The sequence below is a fragment of the Nomascus leucogenys genome, chromosome 14 (genome assembly GCF_006542625.1).
Source record: "Nomascus leucogenys isolate Asia chromosome 14, Asia_NLE_v1, whole genome shotgun sequence".
NCBI lineage: Eukaryota > Metazoa > Chordata > Mammalia > Primates > Hylobatidae > Nomascus > Nomascus leucogenys.
Window position 1 is genome coordinate 73,922,560 of NC_044394.1, and position 22,138 is coordinate 73,944,697.

The 22,138-nt window shown below is 37.5% G+C and overlaps 1 protein-coding gene across 1 annotated transcript in view; it reads right to left on the reverse strand.

The window, feature by feature from the left end:
• The window catches only part of ZC3H6 (zinc finger CCCH-type containing 6), a 58,911-nt gene that overhangs the window by 32,934 nt on the left and 3,839 nt on the right, over positions 1-22,138 (reverse strand). The window contains exon 2 of the mRNA XM_030827625.1: positions 1,330-1,510. Coding sequence (XP_030683485.1) covers positions 1,330-1,510 — 181 coding nt within the window. The remainder of the gene's footprint in view (positions 1-1,329; positions 1,511-22,138) is intronic.

The window sequence follows — 22,138 nt, forward strand, 5'->3', positions numbered from 1 at the left end:
GTGGGACTCTGTCGTAAAAAGGAATTTGGTTGATTTGTTTTTGGGGTTCATCAGGTCCAGATCTTTTCAGCACCATCCAACTTCTGTGGTCACCTTATATTCATGCATTAACTGGTGATAGCACAGCCCCCTCCCAGTTTCTGTTGCTGTTCTCAGGCCCATGAGGTTTCCGTGCTGGGCATTGACCATTTGAGGTGAATATCTGTTGGCAACTTGGTTTCTGGAAGTCCCTTTATTTTCCCTCTGCTTCATTTGTACTGATGCTGTTGTTACACTGGTCTTGTTGCTGTCTATTGTTTGGCTCCAATCATTTGTATTTTTTAGGTTTATTAGAGATAACTTGTTTCTTCCCTTTTTTGTAGATGTTGTCAATGGGTTTTGGTTGTGTTATCCTAATTGATGTGATTTTAATGGAGGAAATTCAGGGAGTTTCAAAACCTGCTCCTCCATTGCTGCCAACTTGTCCGTGATTTCTCAGTCAGCATAGGTTCCCCTTCTTCCCTACCCCCAATCCACATAATTCTCCATCTAGTACCCTGTTGTTTTTTTGATAGCATTTGTTTTTCATTTGTGTGTTGCCTCTCTCCTTCCCATTGCAATGTAATCTCTTTCAGAGCCAACTATTTCACTCACTACTACAACCCTCAGCATACAGCATAAAGGTTTCCATAGTAAGCATTTGATCATACATCTAAATGGATAAGTAAATAAATAGATGGACAATGCCAGTGCTGCTAATCTGTATCTGTAGAGAATGAAACTCTCTTTCCTTAATCTTCCAATATCCATGTATACAATCTTCCATCAATTAAAATATTATTTATTTCAATCTGCATTAAAATTTCACTTGAAGCCTGGCGTGGTGGCTCACACCTGTAAACCTAGCAATTTGGGAGGCCATGGTCAGCAGATCACTTGAGCCCAGCAGTTTGAGCCCAGCCTGGGCAACATGGCGAAACCCTGTCTCTACTAAAAATAAAAAATTAGCCAGGTGTGGTGGCGTGCGCCTGTAGTTCTAGCTACTCAGGAGGCTGAGTGGGGGATCACCTAAGCCTGGGAGGTCGAGGCTGCAGTGAGCCAAAATTGTGCCACTGCACTCAAGCCTGGGCAACAGACCCTATCTCAAAAAAAAAAAAAAAAGAGATTTAACTTAATTACTTTTTAAATCTTTAAGATAATTCATATAATCTTTGTTTAGAAAGTTTAATCACATAAATGAAAATATCTAATCCATATGTTTTATAATAAAATGACTTCTACTTTCTAATTTTCAGTATCTTATATTTCATAAAAATTTATCAAAAGAATAAAAAGTAGATTCTAACTAACCTTATGTTTCTCACGTTTTCTCCTTTTGGATTTTTTCTTCTCTCTCTCTTTCTTATGTTTTTTTCTTGATTTTCTGTAGGCTTTCTCACTTTTCTGCTTTTCATTCTCTTTTGCTTCTTTTTCTTGTATTTCTTCAAATCCTGCATCATCTATTTCACCATCTTCTAATTCGCCATCTTCCCTATAGAAGGAAAATTTTAATTTTCAAATATCATTCTAAAACAAATCTTACAGAAAGATTTTCAAAAGAAAAAAGCATATGCCAAGGATTTATGTTATATTCATTTAGACAAGCACTTGAAAAATTTTTCTATAAAGGCCCAGATAGTATTTTACATTTGCAGGCCATATATGGTTTCTGTTGCGAATTCTTCTTCATTTAACATTCCTTTAAAAATGTAAGAACCATTATTAGCAGCCGAAGTTTGCAAACCTCTTAGATTAAAATCACTGATTCTCACAAAATGAATGCATGAATAAATACAGTGCTATCCCAAAGTACTGCAATAGTTACCATCTACTAAACTTTCTTCAAAAAAAGAATTAAACTAAAATGCTCTAAGAAACACTCGACTTACAGGAAGTTATTTTTAACTTAGTGGCTCATAGACAGCTACAGTTTTAAAATAAAAGCAATCTAAGAACCAAGAACGGGCTGCCCTTGGGGAAAGAGGATCTAGGATCCAGTTGGTGCAGCTTACGGCTTGTCCCTATGCGTACAGTTCTTAAATTTTTTTTTTTTTTTTTTGAGATGGAGTCTCGCTCTGTCGCCCAGGCTGGAGTGCAGTGGCACCATCTCGGCTCACTGCAAGCTCCGCTTCCTGGGTTCACGCCATTCTCCTGCCTCAGCCTCCCAAGTAGCTGGGACTACAGGTGCCCGCAACCACGCCCGGCTAATTTTTTGTAATTTTAGTAGAGACGGGGTTTCACCGTGTTAGCCAGCATGGTCTCGATCTCCTGACCTCGTGATCCACCTGCCTCGGCCTCCCAAAGTGCTGGGATTACAGGTGTGAGCCACCCACCACACCTGGCCAAATTATTCTTTTTTTATTTTTATTTCTAAAAAATAATTCTTTTAATAGATAATACAAACATGTGGCTTAAAGGGAAATCTCAAAAGGCACATAAGGAGCTGTCTCGTTTTAAGTTAAAAAATACTGTATCAGTATCAAATAATTAAACATTTCTTCATTTGAATCATAACTTTTTCCTTTATTGTATGTTCCCTTTCCTGTGCTTATGTATTTTCAGAAATTTTAGTTGGTGTGCATACCACAATTTGTATTTTGTACTTAAATATTATACATTTCATGGCCGTATATTTATTTGATCAAGTTCTTTTATATCAAATAATTCACATAGAGCTGGGCATTTGATTGCTTGTCAATAACTCAGCAATAAGCATTTTTAAGCATGAAGTTATTCTTTGGTTGAATTTATTCTTGATATGGAGCTTACTTAAGAGTGAGATTTCTGGTCTACAGAAATTACCATGCTCATGAATTTTGACATGTATCGCCATGGCTTTGCACAAGGGCTGCAGCAATTTAGATCATCTTTAGCAGTGAATCAGCGCATTAGTTTTACTACAACTTTACTAATGTTGGTGGTGGAATTTTAGTTGGTTTTCTTTGCCAGCTTAATAAGTCAAAAATTTTACTTTCTTTGATGCCTAGTGAAGTTGAATTTTCCCTGCCTGTTATATTGCTTGCATACTTTGCCTGTTTGTCACTGTCCTTCTTTTGGATTGGGGTCATACTATTTTTTTAAACTTATCTGTAGAAAACATTTTATTCAAAACTAGTACTGTTGGTCATATTTAATACAAATATTTTTCCTAATCTGAAAAAAATAAAAATTTTTTTAAAGGCAATCTATCTATCTACATGTATTTTTCTTTTTTTTTTTTTTTTTGTCTCACTCTGTCACCCAGACTGGAGTGCAGTGGCACGATCTCAGCTCACTGCAACCTCCACCTCCCAGGTTCAAGCGATTCTCATGCCTCAGCCTCCCAGTAGCTGGGATTACAGGCACACGCCATCACGTCTGACTAATTTTTGTATTTTTATGGAGATGGGGGTTTCACCACGTTGGCCAGACTGGTCTCAAACTCCTGACCTCAAGTGATCTGCCTGCCTTGGCCTCCCAAAATACCGTGATTACAGGCACAAGCCACCGTGCCCAGCCAGTCTATATTAATTCTTACCAACAAAGTAAACACTAAGTAAACAAACAAAAAACCAAATTTCCATACATAGTAACAAAACTCAAGCCACAAAACAATTCCTCAACTTGAATCTGTAAAAAAAGATTCATAGTAAAACTATAAATCTAATTTCCTTCCAAATACTAGTATCTTTGCTACTATGGAGACTGAATCCTAGAAACAAACTGCCTTTTATATTGATTATGACATTTTTATAGATAGAAACCAAAATATTCATTAATAGTATTTTAAAATGCAAATAAACCAACTGATACACATGGAAAGATGAATACATAATTTAATCACACTTCCAAAACACTATAGTTTGAAAAAGTACAAACTACTACAAATAGTACATGCAGAAAGGTAACTGTTTATGTATAAATGGCAGCAAATGAAAAACAACTAAACTATGGTGTGGGCATTTTAAAGGTAATTTAGAATTACCAGGTATGTGTAATTTCTAAAATACAAAACTGATCATGTCACTCTCCTGCCATAAATCTTCAATGATATATGATATATCTCAAATCTGCTTCAAAATAATCCACTATGGATAGTGGATACGGTCTTAATAAGATTGGCCATGAGTTGGTAACTGCTGAAACTGTGGAATGTGTATACGAGGATTCATTCTATTCTTTATACATTTGAAGTGTTCTATAATAAAAAGATAATCTTCAATGGTTCCCTCTGCTTACCCAGCTACCTTCAATTTCTCAAGTCTACAAGACTTAAAAAGTGCCTAAAATCTCTCAATGCCCAGCTCACGTCACCAGCCTCACCACACCTCATTCACCTGGCTAATTCCAATTCAATATTTCGGATGCAGTTTAGATGTCATTTCCTACAAGATGTCTCCCATTACTACCCAGGTTTAGGTGAGATGCTTCATTCTAAGTACTCCTCTGCTAGTTCTCATTTCTCTTATCATTGCACTCTGTACATTATGTCAAATGACTTGTTTGTTCATTGGTGAAAGCAGGGTGTATGACTGTCTTTTACAGAGGTATCTCTAGCGCCTAGCATGGCACCTTGCTACTTACTGAATCACTGAATGTATAATACCCATAACTCTTGCATCATGGAAGAGGCATATGATACGACCTTAAAGTGGCTGTAAAGTCACTGGAATTTTCCCCAGCTTCTATTATAAAATCAAAGAGGTAATATTCACTTAGACTTGAAAATTGCTTATGAGGCAGTCTTGGCATTCTGGCTATTTCAATTAAAATGTTTTAAACTTTTATAAACTATAAAACCTTATAATCCAAGAAAATGAGTGCACATAGTCACCAAAAGACAAGTATAAGAATGTTTTTGACAGCTCTAGTCATAATAGTAAAAAATTATAAATAACAAATCTCTATAAACAGGCAAATAGATATATAAATTATGCTTTATTTATATCACAGAATACTACAAAGAAAAAATTAACAACTGCTACAAAAAACAATAGAGAGGAATCTTATAGACATAATGAGGAGTGAAAGAAGCCAGACACAAGACAGTACTGTATGATTTCATGTATATGCACTTTGAAAACAGACAAACCAATATATAACAGAAGTCAGAATAGTGATTACCTCTTGCAGGAGTGCAAGTGACAAAAAAGGGGGTATTAAGAAAACTTCTGAGGTATTGAAATATTCTGTATATTAATCTGTGTGGTGATTACTATATATACATTATACATACTTGTAAAAACTCATCAAGTTATACATTTAAGTATTGTGTACTTTGCTATCTATATTTATACCACAATAAAATTTAAAACACAAATGACAAAAAAAAATCTATGAGTGTTTATCCTTTCTTTGACTGCGCCTCTCCTTCAACGTGAGCTCGTTAAAGCATAAAAAAAATTACATCTGGAAATCACTGCTTCATATTTAGCATTTTAACTAGAGCTATTTAAAAACAAAGTAAACATGCTAAAAATGCCCATAAACTTGTGTCCTACTTTACATACATTATTTAAGTGTGAAATATGGGTCATTTATATTTGTTATGAGATATAAAACATTGCAAGCTTTTAAAATTTTTTTTCTTTATTTTCCCTTAGCCTACTTATCATTTCAGCATTCATATAATAGCAGATTTACACTTGTACATGTTTGTATGGCTACAAAAAATACGAGAGAAAGAGGAAATAGAGAACAACGATTCACACTATGAACTGTTTCCAAACCCTTTGAAATGTCAGCTTTGGACACATGTGGAAAGCATGTGTGGTATAATGGAAAGAGAAGGAGATTTCACGAGAGGAAAGCTGGATTCTAATTCCAGCTCTATCACCAAAAAAATAAAATTTCTTAATTGAACACCTGGTAATGTATCAGATACTAACAGATACAAAAATAATGTATCAGATACTATCAGATACAAAAATAAAAAAAAATTTCTTAATTGAACACCTGGTAATGTATCAGATACTAACCTAGTGATCTTGAGAAATACCTAGAAGAGGTAACAGAAATAATTAGGAGTGCTTATCATTCTCTAGATTTTGAACTAGCTTAATACTATTATATAAGAGCTGTTTTGTTTACTAAACACAAGATTTTTAAAAAATGTAATACATCAAATAGGTAAGTTCCTTAGTCAATTAATTATATATAGGTGACGTTTTATTAATATAAACACAATAGACTGATTATGTCCTTTTTAAAAAAGGAGCATATTCATGTTCTTGTACCAATGACTGGTAAATAACTGTCCAGTTAATAAACAAAAATAATTTTAAAAGATTTTATATCTTAGGCAAATCTATATAGATACAAAGTAGATTAGGAGTTGCCAGGTGGATTAGAGGGAAAAATAGGGAGTGAATACTAGTGGGTAAAGGGTTACTTTGTAGAGTGGTGAAAATGTTCTAAAATTAAATAGTGGTAAGGACTGTACTACTCTGAATATACTAAAAACCAGTGATCTGTACACTTTAAAAGTGAAATTTATCTCAATAAAGCTGTTATTTTAAAAAATAGTTAAAACATTTTTTCTCTAGATCTAAGTATCTAGATTGAGACAACTGGGGAAAATCATAATACACTATGGTATAAAAATTCAAGACTCTGAAAATGGTCAGTACCCTCGTCACCCATGATGTTCTTATTCTAAGGTAATTATTCATTAAATCTTTACAAACTGATATGCCTTAATAGAGGATTCTACTTTTTTCCACTCTGATATTGATGGCTATTAAAATAAATTAACCTCAACTATTCAGTCTTACCTCCACAGTAGTTTCTGCTTTTTCTTTATGCTTGCCTAAAGGCTCCTGTTACAAGCTACAGATCAGAAACTGAGTCTTCTGGAAGAAACACAAAAGCCTCTATAAAAGACTATACAAGTACTCCTGATAGATGATAGCACAATGACATTACTCATGAATGCAAACTTCTTGGGATAATATGATCACCACAAAAAGAGACAATCTTCAGAATGCACCAAGTGACTGTGTCGGAATCTCTAGGATTTCTTTCCAGTCCAGGAGCAAACAACTTAATAGAAGTAGAATGCTTATCCTAAGACCAACAGAACAAAATTTCCTAGATGTTTGAAATGATTACTTAGAACACTTTTCTTTTCATGCTTTTGTACTAATTCACACGGTCGTTTCTTCCTTACTATAGATAATAAGGTAGGATAACTGCTCTGCACTGGTGCCCTGGAAAACTTGCATGCCTCCACGTAGGCCACTTAGGTAAGCCCAACGATAGGCTGACCTAAGCCTTGGCAGAATGCTCTGTGTTCCTTCAGAATATGGAAAGATAGGCAGTATTGTGAGGTGCTGCTACAAGGCTATTTCTTATCTACCTCCATATTTTGTGGGAGCCTGCTGGGAGGCAGTTTCTCATCCACCTTCCCTGGTTCCGTAAGGTCTGAGATTCACCACCTTGCCCACTCCTTAGGATGTAGCTGTAGGCTAAAAAATTGCTTAGCTACAGGATGGAAACTGTTCCTCAGCAATAGAGTGCCCACCATTCATGTTACCTATCATGTGGCCCCGTTTGGTTTCAGTGTTACCCTGCAGATGAGGGACATGATGAGCTGACACCATGCTGATCATGCATTTGTCTAAGTAATTAATAAACTGAATATGTCAGCTTGCTTGATAGGTAACTTGATTGAGTCTAGGCTTTGCCCATGCCTATTCTGATCTTTTCCCTCAACCTAAATAGCATATATATAGTTCTCTTGATTAATCCTTAAACTAAGTCCCTACCTTACCCCCACCAAACTAGTATTTCTCCTCAAGGAAAATACTGTCTGCTCACACTGGGGCCATGGAAGATCCATCTGACATGAGTTTTTGTGATTTTGTTTATCTCAAAACTTGGCCTTCGGCATTTATATCTTGGATGACTTTTCGTATCTCCATTTTCTCTTTATAGTTTCATAAACAGTTCCTCTTGAAAAATTATCAGTGGTAAAATCTGATGAGTATCAATAGTCTTCAAAGTGTTCTTTATCTTCATCCTTTATCCAATACATTCTTACACCCTCTGAAATTATTTAGTTTGCAGAAACTTAGCTTACCCCTTTTTGACTATCTACAGCCATGGCAATTTTTACTTGGTTTGTTTTACTGCTCAAGCCAGTCTTAGAATTTGTCAAAGCCTCAACCCAAATATAAAATCCTTCAGGAATGAGACTTAGTACAAATATATGGGCAGTATTATAAATTTTAATTAGCCTAATGGCCTCCATAGTCCTATGACAACCTTTGCAATTTTTGTTGAACTCTATGCAAGTTATCTCTACCCAAGAGATAACTGAGAATTCCTTTCTTACTTACTTTTGTTACAAGTAATTCCTCTTTTGTTTTTAAAACTACATGTGGCTCTCCTAATTTTTACCTCCTGAATCAACAACATATTTACTTACATTTGCCTCATTAGAACCTAACTTGCATATACACATAATAACTCTAGGTAACAATGTAATAATTAGATGATTTAAGAGACTTCTCATGCCTTCCAGGAGATCATGCTTACCTGGGAGTGTCTGAGAGGACACTGATCTCCCTGGATGGGGGTTACAAAACTTGAAAAAGCTATCAAAACTTGGTTAATAATGCTGACTGAAAAGATAAAGCCATAAAGCCCTAGAAGTACAACAATCTAATCTAAAATAATTAATCCAAGTGGTTACAGATAACGGCATAGCTTTACATTGCTTAATGGTACGCCAAGAAAAAAATATGACATATTGCTAACATTCCCTGATGAATGTGGAGGGAAGGTTGACTAACCTATAGTCAAACTGAAAGAAAAGACAATTTGGCTAATCAAAAGTGGACTCAGAAGGACCCTTGAGATCTGACCTCCTGGTCAAAGTAAGGAAATCTTTGGTCATCAATCTGAAGTGACTTCCAGTGTCCCCTTATCATCATTCTGGTTATTCTTGTCTCACAGTCTTCTAATGCCTGGTCTCCAGAGCTGTATATGCCACTGCATAGCTGTTACTTCACTGATGGCACAAAAAATTATTTTGCAATGGAAGGAAAAATAAAGGGATTCTGATATTCAGTCAGGCCAAATGCCAAGCCCTTCAGTTAGAATTCCTACAAAGGTAATAAGCCATACAGCAGTGAATACGTAATCATCTGCTCTACTTCCACAGGACTAAGGGATGGTCAAAATAGGGAAGGGGATTGTTAAAACTCTGCCAGGTTCCCAGTCTGTGCACTCAAAAGTGTTGACCTTATGTCCCTGAGCTTAACACTCATATCCCATCTCAGACCTCTTTGTTAAGCAATGTCTGTGCTTTTGTGACAAAAGCAGAAAAAATAAAATAAAATAAAATGGAGAATTTCGAGTCCCCAAATGAACCAATTAGAACTTAATGCCTAGAACTGGCCAAGCACAGTGGCTCACGCCTGTAATCGCAGCACTTCAGAGGCCAAGGCGGGCAGATTGCTTCAGGTCAGGAGTTTGAGACCAGCCTGGTCAACATGGTGAAACCTTATCTCTACTAAAAATACAAAAATTAGCCAGGCGTGGTGGCAGGTGCCTGTAGTCCCAACTACTTGGGAGGCTGAGGCCAGAGAACCTCTTGAACCTGGGAGGCGGAGGCTGCAGTGAGCTGAGATCAAGCCACTGCACTCTGGCCTGGGCAACAGAATGAGACTCTGTCTCAAAAAAAGGAACTTAGCAGCTAGAATCCTTCCCAACATGTAATAAGCTTTATTTTCTTCTTCATCTATCTCTTCCACTTTCTGTGCGGAGAGAAACATTGAACCCAGTACTTAACCAGCAAGCAGATTGATTTAGATTTATTTAGTTAAGCCCTGGTGGTGGTTGTATTATTCCTTAAAGGTATTTATAAAATATTTTTTTGAGGCTGGCACGGTGGCTCATGCCTGTAATCACAGCACTTTGGGAGGCCGAGGCAGACGGATTACCTGAGGTCAGGAGTTCGAGACCAGCCTGGCCAACATGGTGAAACCCCGTCTCTACTAAAAATACAAAACTTGGCCAGGCATAGTGGGACATGCCTGTAATCCCAGCTACTCAGGAGGCTGAGGCAGGAGAATTGCTTGAGCCCAGGAGACAGAGGTTGCAGTGAACTGAGATCGTGCCACTGCACTCCAGCCTGGCCGGCAGAGTGAGACTCTGTTCCAAAAAATAAGTATTTTACTGAACAAACTATAAAATATGTAAATAATCACATAATCACAGTTAAAATTCTAGAGATTAAGATGAAACTAAAACTGCGATTAGCTTACACAGCGTATGCCAGAAACTCCTAACTAATTTTTAGATGTGAGTTGCAAATCTGGCTTTAAGCTTCAGGAAACAAAAATTAGGCCTAAGACAACAGTGTTTCCAAGACAAAAACAGACCAGTTGCTCAAGAAAAGCACACTTTTTTTCTGGGAGTAAGATCAGAGAGAAATTTCTCCTCTGAGTCCTCATAATGACAATATTACCTGATATAATGGATAGTACTTGATATGGCAGACACTGTCCTCGAGAGTGTCCATACAATCAATGCAACATTTTATTGCTTACAGCATATGACAATTTGAGCCAAGGGCACACTACCAAAGTTCAATTAAGAAAAAACAATTATGTAAAGGAACAAAGTACTACTGTGCAAGTACACAACTGTCTTGACATTCTGACTTAATCCAGAGATGAAATCCAAAATATCTGGAGCCACAATTCTTAAAAACTATATGTATGTAAGAATTTTATGTCCTTCCAGCTAAAAAAAAAAAAAAAAAAAAAGGCCATTCATTCATTTAACATCTATTTATTCACCATGTTCTCAGTGGGAATACAATGGTAAACAAAAACAAGAAAAAGACATGGTTTCTCCTCTCATGAAGTTTTTAATCTTGGGGCAGCACAGACACCAATCAAAGAATCACACAAATAAACATAAAATAACCACACAAGTATACGAAGTATGTAAATGGTGCTATGAGTGCACTCAACAGGGGAAAGTCATCCGTCAGGGAAGTGTGGAAGGCTTTCCCTGAGGAAGTCATAAATAAACTGAGATGAGGAGTCTGCCTGAGAGATAGGGGATGGCGAAGGGACCTCTGCAAACAAAGGAATAGGATGAGCAAAACCTCTGTGTAGAAGAGAGTATGACACACTATAGGAACTGAGACAAGGCCAGTGTCACTGGGTCATAAATGTGAATTTCTTCAATTCCTCAGGAGTTATTTGAATGTTTGTCAGGAAATGGTGGTCACCAGGGCAGACCAGTTGGGTAACAGTATGGGATTTGGAGTTATAAGACGCTATAGGTTTTTTTTTTTTAATTGAATAACATTTTTTTTAAGTGCTCAAAGAACATTAGTCCAAACTTTTTATTGCACAGGTTTTTCAAAAGCTGGGCATGGTGGTTCATGCCTATAATCCTAGCACTTTGGAAGGCCGAGGAGGGTGAACTGGTCAAGCCCAGGAGCGTGAGACCAGCCTGGGCAACATGGTAAAACCCCGTCTCTATAAAAAAAATACAAAAATGAGCCAGGTGTTAGATGCGTGGCTGTGGCTCCAGCCATTCTGGAGGCTGGAGTGGTAGAATCACCTGAGCCTGGGAGGTCAAGGCTAGAGTAAGCTGTCATTGGGCCACTGTATTTCAGCCTGGGTGACAGAGACCCTGTCTCAAAAACAAAACAAAACAAACAAAAAACGGTAAAAAGACTTAACTATATGAAGCCAGAAAATCATATAAAGCTAGAAAATGGGTCACCCTATTTCATTTCAGGGTCTCAGATAAGTTGATAAAGAGCGGTTCAGGGCTGGTGCAGTGGCTCACGCCTGTAATCCCAGCACTTTGGGAGGTCGAGGCAGGCGGATCCGAAGGTTAGGAGATCGAGACCAGCCTGGCTAACATGGTGAAACCCCGTCTCTACAATAAATTAGCTGGGCGTGGTTGCAGGCACCTGTAGTCCCAGCTACTTGGGAAGCTGAGGCAGGAGTATGGCGTGAACCCGGGAGGCGGAGCTTGCAGTGAGCCGAAATCATGCCACTACACTCCAGCCTGGGCGACAAGAGCGAGAGACTCCATCTCAAAAAAAAAAAAAAAAAGAAAAAGTGTTCAGGGCCTGGCACGGTGGCTCACGCCTGTAACCCTAGCACTTTGGGAGGCCGAGGTGGGCACATCACTTGAGTTCGAGACAGCCTGGCCAACATGGTGAAACCCCGTCTCTACTAAAACTACAAAAATTAGCCGGAAATCGCTTGAATCCGGGAAGTAGAGGTTGCAGTGAGTCAATATTGTGCCACTGCACTCCAGCCTGGGCAACAGAGCGAGATTCCGTCTCAAAAAAAAAAAAAAAAGAAAAAAAAGAGTGGTTCAGTTCAGCTCCACATCAAAGTCAGTAGGGTGGTGGTGGCGGGGGGTGGGGGGGGGGGTCGGTGGACGGTGAGAAGAGGAATGCTCAAAGAAATGAAAACTATTTTATTAATAAGGTTTGCAGTTCGAAAAAGGGCTGAGCACCAACATCCAGAAGAGAGAGTGGAATATAGTGAGGTAGGTGATTGCCAGAACAGCAATTTCTACCTAAAGTTAGAGAGGATCCAAACCAAAACAAAAACCAAATGAAATCTCTTATTTAATGAAGACCCACGGTTCTGGCAAAGTGAGGTCACCTGAACCTGGAAATTAAAATAGGAGTGTTAAATGAGAATAACCAGCAACAAAAGATTTCTTAAAAGGACTACTTAAGGCTTTAAACTTAAGTGGCATGTTAAAACTAATTACTTATCATAGTAAGGTAGAAGAACACAAAGCTCTAGAATCAGAAAGATCTGTGTTCAAATTCTGCTTCCCAATGTACTACCTATATGAACATGAACAAATTATGCCATCCCTCTAACATTCAGTTTCCTTCTCTACAAAATGGGATGAATTAATCACCCTTACCACTGCAGAGTTGTTTAAGGATTGAGATGACGTTAATTACCTAGCACTGTACCACCTAGTAGATAGCCCTCAACGAAAGCTTCCTTTCCCTTCGCGACTTAACTCAACTATACATATCTGAATAGAATTACTATGCTGGACTACAAGTACTTCCACAGAAATGAACTGGGAAAGGTTATAAATCCAAGGAGAAGGGATTCTAAGAGGAAAGTTCTCTTATTTTCCTTCAGAGAATACCAATGAAAAATTATCTGGAATAGGTTTAAAAAAAAATGAAAGGAAGCTGGAATAGACCAAGTTTGGAGTCTGTTCCTGAAGGTATTTGTACTTTATTCCATCTCTATGAAATACTCAGCAGCAGTCTGCATGAACACCTCTCATATTCTCAAAGTCTCCCCAAGGCAACAATAAAACAAAATGGAGTATGACATCTAGTCATCACAGGGATTATGGTGACAATAGATGTTAATGATGATTCAAAGTAACCAAGTAAAGGATAAATCAGCAACTGTCTAGTAAAACAGAAAGGCCATGTATTTTATGTACAAAGAGTTCCTTCAAAATGTTTCCAACGGCCGGGAGCAGTGGCTCACACCTGTAATCCCAGCACTTTGGGAGGCTGAGGCGGGCGGATCACGAGGTCAGGAGATCTCGAGCATCCTGGCTAACACAGTGAAACCCTGTCTCCACTAAAAATACAAAAAAATTAGCCGGGCGTGGTGGCATGCACCTGTAGTCCCAGCTACGCGGGAGGCTGAGGCAGGAGAATAGCATGAACCCGGGAGGCAGAGCTTGCAGTGAGCCGAGATTGCGCCACTGCACCTCCAGCCTGGGCGACAGAACGAGACTCCGTCTCAAAAAAAAAAAAAACTTCCAACAAATTGGTTTTTGATTAAAAAAATCTGATAATTATTAATTATCTGCCCCCATCCAATGCAAGATGGAAGTAGTGCTGAACATTAATCTAGAAAATTAAGAATTTTTAAATATGTCCATAAGCTTGTATGTTTGACATCATGAAGAAAACCACACTATTCCTAAAATATATTATACTTTATGCCATAAGCAGAGACAGACTATTGCATGAATAAACCAAACTGTGAATTAGCTTGCCATAGCTTTTTTTTTTAACATTTTAAAAGTTATTATTTTTATATTTCATTTACTGTCTTGGGTATCTAAGCTAGAATTGACTTACTTTCATTACCTTTCAAATTATCCTCTTGATTTAGGCTTTCAGTGCAGACTGGAGAACTAGAAATTCCACAGAAACAAATCTCAGAAAATAAAATTCCCCTAGAATATGAGTATCAGAAAATAATATTCTAGGTGTCATGACATCAAAAGTTTAAAAAGTTGATACTTTCCACAATATTTTCATATAGCAGTTCTCTAGAAATGCTTACTGGATGAACCTAAAATGAACCAGAGTGAAACCGCCTGTTACCCAGTAATATCCCAATGGGCATTTGGTCTGTAAATACCTAATATCCCAATCCAGTATCTACTACTAGATTAACTGTAATTGTAAGGTACGCAACTGGGGGGCATAGGGGAGTAGATTTTTTAAAATAAGTGTTCCAAATTACACTTTGGCCTAAGTATTCAGCCAAAGCATGCTTCTCCAATTCTGCCTTGGCCCATCTCAAGTCATTTTTGGTATCTCTGAATGTCACATGGTCAGAGATTGCATGATCATTCAGTTACCATCATATCTAAACAGTATAATAAAAATCTGGCCAGGCACAGTGTCACGCCTATAAGCCCAGCACTTTGGAAGGCCAAAGCAGGCAGATCGCTTGAGCCCAGGAGCTTAAGACTAGCCTGGGCAACATGGCAAAACCCTGTCTCTACCAAAAATGCAAAATTTAGTCGGGCGTGGTGGCGTGCACCCATAGTCCCAGCCACTTGGGAGGCTGAGGCAGGACAATCGCCCGAACTCGGGAGGCGGAGGTTGCAGTGCGCTGAGATTGCACCACTTGCACTTCAGCCTGGACGACAGAGCCAACCTCGTTTCCAAAAAAAAAGTGAGTTGTGCGCTGGGTCGCCAAGATGTCGTTCCCAAAGTATACTCCTTCGTGCCTGGCCACTATGCCCTCAACCCAGCCAAATAGGACATATTTTCGGAAAGCTGGCGGGCGCAAGCCAAGTGGTTGACCATTAAGAGCCTGGCTGAAACCTACTTACCCTAACTGCTGAGGGCTCATCGAAAATCCTGCCTTGATTCCTTGGACCTATGCAAGATCAGCAAATGTCTTTCCTAATTTCAGACCCACTCCTAAAAACTCACTCTTGGGAGCTCTGTGTGGAACTGGGCCCCTCTTCTTCTGGTATTATGTTTTCAAAACTGACAGGGATAGGAAAGAAAAACTTATCTGGGAAGGAAAATTGGGTCCAACATTTAACCTGTCACATTAAGTCTGGCAATGATGACTATATGTATTCTTGCTTAAATAAATCGTCTATTAATCATTAAACAAACAACAACAGAAAGTGAGAATTTTTTTTTTTTTTTTGAGACGGAGTCTTGCTCTGTCGCCCAGGCTGGAGTGCAGTGGCACAATCTCTGCTCACTGTAGCCTCTGCCTCCTGGATTCAAGCAGTTCTCCTGTCTCAGCCTCCCAAGTAGCTGGGATTACAGGCACATGCCACCACACCCAGCTAATTTTTGTATTTTTAGTAGAGATGGGGTTTCACCATGTTAGCCAGGCTGGTCTTGAACTCCTGACCTCAGGTGATCCACCCTCGACTTTCCACAGTGCTGGGATTACAGGCGTGAGCCACTACACCCGGCCCGAGAATATTTTTTCAAGTATGTCATTTAGGTGCAGTGGCTCATGCCTGTAATTCCAGCACTTTGGGAGACTGAGGCCAGCAGATCCCTTGAGGCTGGGAGTTTAAGACCAGCCTGGCCAACATGGTGAAACCCCGTCTCTACCAAAAAATACAAAAATTAGCCGGGTGTGGCATTGTGGGCCTGTAGTCCCAGCTACTCAGGAGGCTGAAGCAGGGGAATAATTTGAACCCGAGAGGCAGAGGTTACAGTGAGCCAAGATCCTACCCCTGCACTCCAGCCTGGGTGACAGAGTTAGCTGCTGTCTCAAAAAAAAAAAAAATTTACTCTTAGTATTTGAATATTCATTTTTCAATTTAAGGTGTTTTACATAAAACTTGGAATGAAAATCTTTTTGTGTCACTTTGTTAAAATTTTCTCAATTAGATGAAGTATAAATGTACATTAATGCAAGAAGAAAATGTCACAATGATTATGAATGCTACTTATGTACAAAAGAAAGTAACAATTTTCAAATAGGCAAATAATAGTGTAATAATATTGAGAGAGTTAGCTAATGAATTTAAGAAGAATATTAAATCCTTTTTCAGATGACAATTATAAAAACTTTAATGAAAAATACACAGCAGAATAGAAACTTTATATCATAATTTCAATTGCATTCAGTTGTCATACCAGTATGAATTATACTAAACAAAATCATTTCTAAAGACTACATTTAATTTTTAGTTATTTTATTCCATGAATTTTTTTTCTTCCTTTTTTTCTGAGACTCACTCAAAATCCATGAATCTTCTATGAGAAAATCTTATTTGGGGATTCTTCACATTTTTTTGTAGACAAATTAAAAGCAGAATGTTAACTCTACCACTTCAGAATTTTATGAGGAGGAAAACCTCCAAAACTTATGTACAACATAATCATTTTTGCTCCAGATATTATATATGTGTATACAATTTATATACACACACATATATATAAACACAGACACATATAAAGATGTTAGAGGAAGAAAGTTCCTCCACCTATTTTGTATTCCACTAACTTCAGTGGAAAGTGACCCTCAATTTAGTGTCTGTGTGCATGACAGCAATCACAGGAACAATCTAGCAACAGGCAGCCCTGAGAAAATTATCATTACTGCATTATAATGTCCTACTCTTAAAATAAGATTACTAATATTTCTAAGAACAAATTATAATAACTTCAGGGATAACATTTCATATCTTCACATATGCCAGAAGTTTACTCTATGATGATGATACTGACTTCTGCTCCAGCTTTAACAAATACTGGTTTTCACATTTGGCCATTTGGCATTCAAAAAAGGGGTATTTTGTGCACTAAATGTACAGCCAAAATATGTAGGTAATTCCTATGTCAATTCATTATTTCATTCCATTTTCATGTGCTTATATAAAACATAATTTTAAAAGAGGATCTTATATATTCCAAGGATGTAGAAAACAACTCACAGCCTCCCTTATGGGTCTAACAGGAGATATCATAAAAAACTCAATCCCACACAGAAGCACCAGTGATCTAATAACATTTTATTGTTAACTGCCAATAATCAAGAAAAATCCATGCAAGAAAAGTGTTAGTTCTTCTGATCTCTATGAATTTCCAATGAATTCCCTTCACAGGCTGAAACTTGTAAACAATAGAATTGCTTTCCATAGGTAAAAACTTACAGATCTAAGTTAGCTAGACTTGACTTCATAGTCTCTTAAAATATAAAGATTATTAACATCCTTATACATTAAAATTTTAATATTTTAAGCTTTAGAAAAAGGTATATTTTAAGATTTAGACAAGTGTCACATAAGATGAATTTTTAATTAACTAAGATGAAATTGTCTGTGATTCAGTAATATCCAAAATAAAAAAATTTATAAATGCCCAAAATCTCAATCCGGCAACTGATACCAGAGTAACTATCCTTATGAAGCAAGGGAAAGATGGCTGAAACTGCCATAGATAGGCTGTGGTTCTCACTCAGCTACTTAGTCATCTTGGACAAGTTATTTGCCCTTCTAAGTCTGTTTCCTAAACTGTTAAAATGAATATATTAATATCTTCTCTGTCTATATGTACCAATTGAAGTTATGGAAATTATAAACTCTGATATATGTAAAATATTGAGTATCATGAGGGTTCCAAATCTAGGATCTTTATTTTCATACCAACTTTATGAATAGACTGTGATTGATTTTTATGTAGTTTTATGTTTACTTTTAATGTTTACTCTCTTTAGAAACTACTTGGAACTTGATTATTTATTTATTTATTTGCCACTCAAGAATGTGGGTATGATTTATGAAAGTGTATTAACAGTTATCTGAAGTACTAATGTTAAGCTAGAACTCAAATTACAAATAAAGAAAAACAAAACAAATATAAAATCATTTATAATAGAGAAAGCTTGCTCTTTGCCAAGAGTAATAATAATCTGCTGAAATCATTATTGTTAGTCACTTAATGACTACTGTCTTGGTTGGTACACATCAGCAGCAGTCAAATAACACCTCCCAGAACCCAACCACCCAAAAAAAGATATTGGGAATAAGAATGTCCTCAGAAAGCTCAACTGTAAAACTAAAACATAAACCAGAACATAGATTAGGAAGTCAAACACAGAGGACCAAGTAAAAGATAGGACTAAATTTAAGATACTAACATGCAATGAAAAGAAATATATCTACCAGAAATACGGAGGTGAGTAGTTTGGTAAGCAATGGAAGCAGTGAAAAAGGAAAGGTACAAAACACTATCATGTAAGCATTAACCAGGAGAAAGGATATCCTATAAGGCAGATTGATGTAAGTAACTGCTTGACAAATATATCATGGAGCTGAGGTTATCACTTTATCACAGCCGATGCCATTTAAAACTTCTAGTCATTTATAATCAACTCCCTTGTTGTTATCTCATGATCTTGTTCAGTAGGCAACTATTGAAATTTGGTTTTCCTTTCAGCATTCTACATTGAAAGAATACACTCCCTGATGTACAATTCTAGTCCTTATTTTACTTGAATAAACTGGCGCTCTCTTGTGATGGGGATGTATATGCTCAGATAAGAGTGTGGGCTCTGGAATCAGGTTACTTTGAGTTCCTACTGACTTACTTTGTGATCTTGGGAAATTTACCAATCTGTTGTCTGTTTCCTCATCTGTAGAAAGGGGGCCTAATACTAGGACCTATTTCCCACGGTTGTTGTGAGGATTAAATAATTCATGTAAAGCACTTAAAACAGTACCTGTCACATAGCAAGTGCTAAACAAATGCTAGCCTGGTTATTATTTTTGAACATGAATTAACATTCCTGTGTCTGATCGCTCTGACACTGATCAGTTTCTAAATCTAAAACATTAAAGCAGGGCCACTATGTTGCACAACTCCGGGGGCATCAATGCACAAGAGAACAGAGTTCTCCGGCCACTCTGAACTCATGGCATGACCTGGTGAATTCAAGGTCACCCACCTGTGAGGTTCTTTTTGGTAGCCAATCTGTCCAAGTGAAAACTTGACTTAAGAGTCATAAACCTAAAATGTCTACCCTAGTGAGGCAGATCTCCTAAATAAGTGGGCACACCTTGAGTGGTGAGTTTGCCAAGAAACTGAGTGATAAGACTGTGGAGTGTAGAGCACAAGTCAAGCCTTAAATGCTTTCAAATACAGATATTTTAAGACATTCTGTCAGGCAAAAACAACAGTATAGGCAGATTTTAGGCCTGAAGTCCACCAGTTTGCAAACCCTGAAGCACCCTTTCATTCAAACCTTAAAATATTTTAACTTAAGATAATGTATATCCTGTGACCTATTTTTAACCTTTATTTTTCTTTACTGCTCTGTGACTATCCCTTCTTTTCTCCTCCCTTGGTTTCCAAAAAGTTCTGTGCTCTTCTCCATACCTTTTGACACACATACCTTGAGTGGTATCATTCATTTCAACTAACATTTCAATCAGCTAAAAATTCCAGATATTTATATCCAACTCTATCAATGCTAAGAAATACCTCATGAATTGTGCCTGTCTACTTTCTCACTGCCAATGCCTTTGGTCAAGTCCTCATCTGATTTCTAGACATTTACAATAACTTTGGCTTATTCTATTCTCTCATTGTCCACATCCAGCCACCAGCAAATCCTATTGGTTCTAACACCAATCAAACCATATCCACAATCCAACCATTTTCACCTAAACCATCATCATCTGTTACCTAAATTACCACAGCAGTTCCTTTTACTATTCATTTACCTCATTTACCATACTACTCATTTACCATATACCATAGAGGATTCTGTCCCTCCTCTGTTTAATCCCCCATTAGCTCCCAGGTCACTCAAGAGTGAAATCCAAGGTCCACACAATGGCTTACAAGGCCCTATACAATTGCCTATTACCCCTCTAATTTATTCTCTTATTACTCTCCCCCTTGCTCATTCTTTTCTCTGGCCACATCCCTTGTGTTTTTCTCAATCATACCAGGCTCATTCCTGGTCCAGGCTTTCTCTACCTCCCACTCCCTTTATATGGATGCTCTTTCCTCAAATGTCTTGGGTCTGGATTGTTGTCTTGTATCAGAGCTCTTTGCTCAAATGTTACTCTTTCATAAGTGCTTCCCTAAACACCTTGACTCCCCATCTCCCTTTCTGCTTTATCACCATCGAACACATCTGTTTTTCATGTTTATTTTCTGTCTCTCCCAAGAAAATGTAAGTTTCATTACAGCAAGGTTTTTCTTTATTGCTGTATTCCTGATCCTAGAACAATATGTATTAAGCTTCATGTTTAACGAAAATGACTGAAAAGCTTCCTAACTTGTCTTCCTTCTACTGATCTCCCCTTCTGTAGTCCACTTCCTCCTATCCCCCAGGTAGTATACCAAAAAATGCATCTGATCATTCTCCTGCTTAAAAGACTTTGATGGGATCCCCACATCCTTCATGGTCTGGCCCCAAATTTAATCCGTTTCCCCATTCCCCAAAATAGTTGTACACTCTCCACATACTAATACTTTTATCATCCCTGAACCTACTTGTGCCATTTATCCATGCTTTTCGTGTATCTCTGTATTTACTTGGCCAAAGTTTTATTCATCCTCCAGGTCTAGTTATGCCATGATGTCTCCCAGAAGCCTTCATCTGTGTACCCCCACAGCACTCAGTTCAGGCCTCCATTATAGTACTTGCGCTATACTATGTATTTACCAATCTGTTTCTGCAACTAGATTATAAGATCCCAGAGAGCAAGTTCATGATGTTGTGTCCAGAGTTGTTTTACCAGTGCTTAATACTGTACTTGGCAGAGAGGAAACACTGTAAGTCTGAAGAATGAAAATGTAATGAATGAAATTTTAAAATGAATGAAATAATTTGTTCATGAGAGGTTGGGGGAAAAAAGAGTCTTCCTAAGAGTCAGAGTGCTTCACGATATCAAACCTGAGACCTGATATAGTTTTTACATTTGCTAAAGAAAAATTTCCTTTAGTAATTTCAACAATAGTTCAATTAGTGGATTCAGGAATCGAAAGTAAGTTAATAGCTAGTCAGGTATTTACTCCACCGAACATACTAATTTACAAAACAGATATTGTGTGAAGCAAAAAGTGTACTCTAATCTGAGAAAAGGCATCTGCAATTTTTTTAATTAAAATTGATTTTTTTAAGTGGGAAGGAAAATTGAAAATGCTCTAGTGCAACTACTTCATTTCACAAATGAAAAAAATCATGAAAAGGGGAAGAGCATTAACCCAACTTAGAAGATCAGGATCAGTACCAAGGTTTTATTCAAAATGAAGGGCTCTCTCTCAAATGTAACACATTACAATTCCAAACTACTCAAGAATGAAAGCCCAGAACTTACTCCATTACTTTGCTGTGCAAACTTAATGAAGAGTGAAGATAATATTGCAAGTAGGAAAATAATATTGCAAGACTGAAAATAATAATACCTGGGTTCTTATCTAGGTTGTATTTGTGAAATCTCAGACAATTCACTGAACCTTGTAATACTACCTTAATTAACTACCACATGGCATTAATGTGAGAATTAAATGAAAGCCCTGTTGCAAATGAAAAGTATAATCATCTTTTCCATCCTCATCCCTTCAGGTTCTCCAGTGCAGTCTCTTAGCAAATTTTCAATCTATATGGGGGGCCATAAACCACTTGCAATTCTGACTAGTTGGACTTTTGTTATTCTTGTAGTACAGGACAGAAAGCTGCGAGGGAAGGGTAGGGAGGTTGTTTATACATTATAAACCTCCTCCCAAAGGAGAGTATTATCCATATCACCTATCAATTAAAGACTCTTTGAGACTCACAAGCTCTTAAAAGGTTCATGTTAAAAAATTATCTTTTTCCCCAGTACAAGCCCTACAAAACCTTTTACCATTAGTATATTTCAGAAA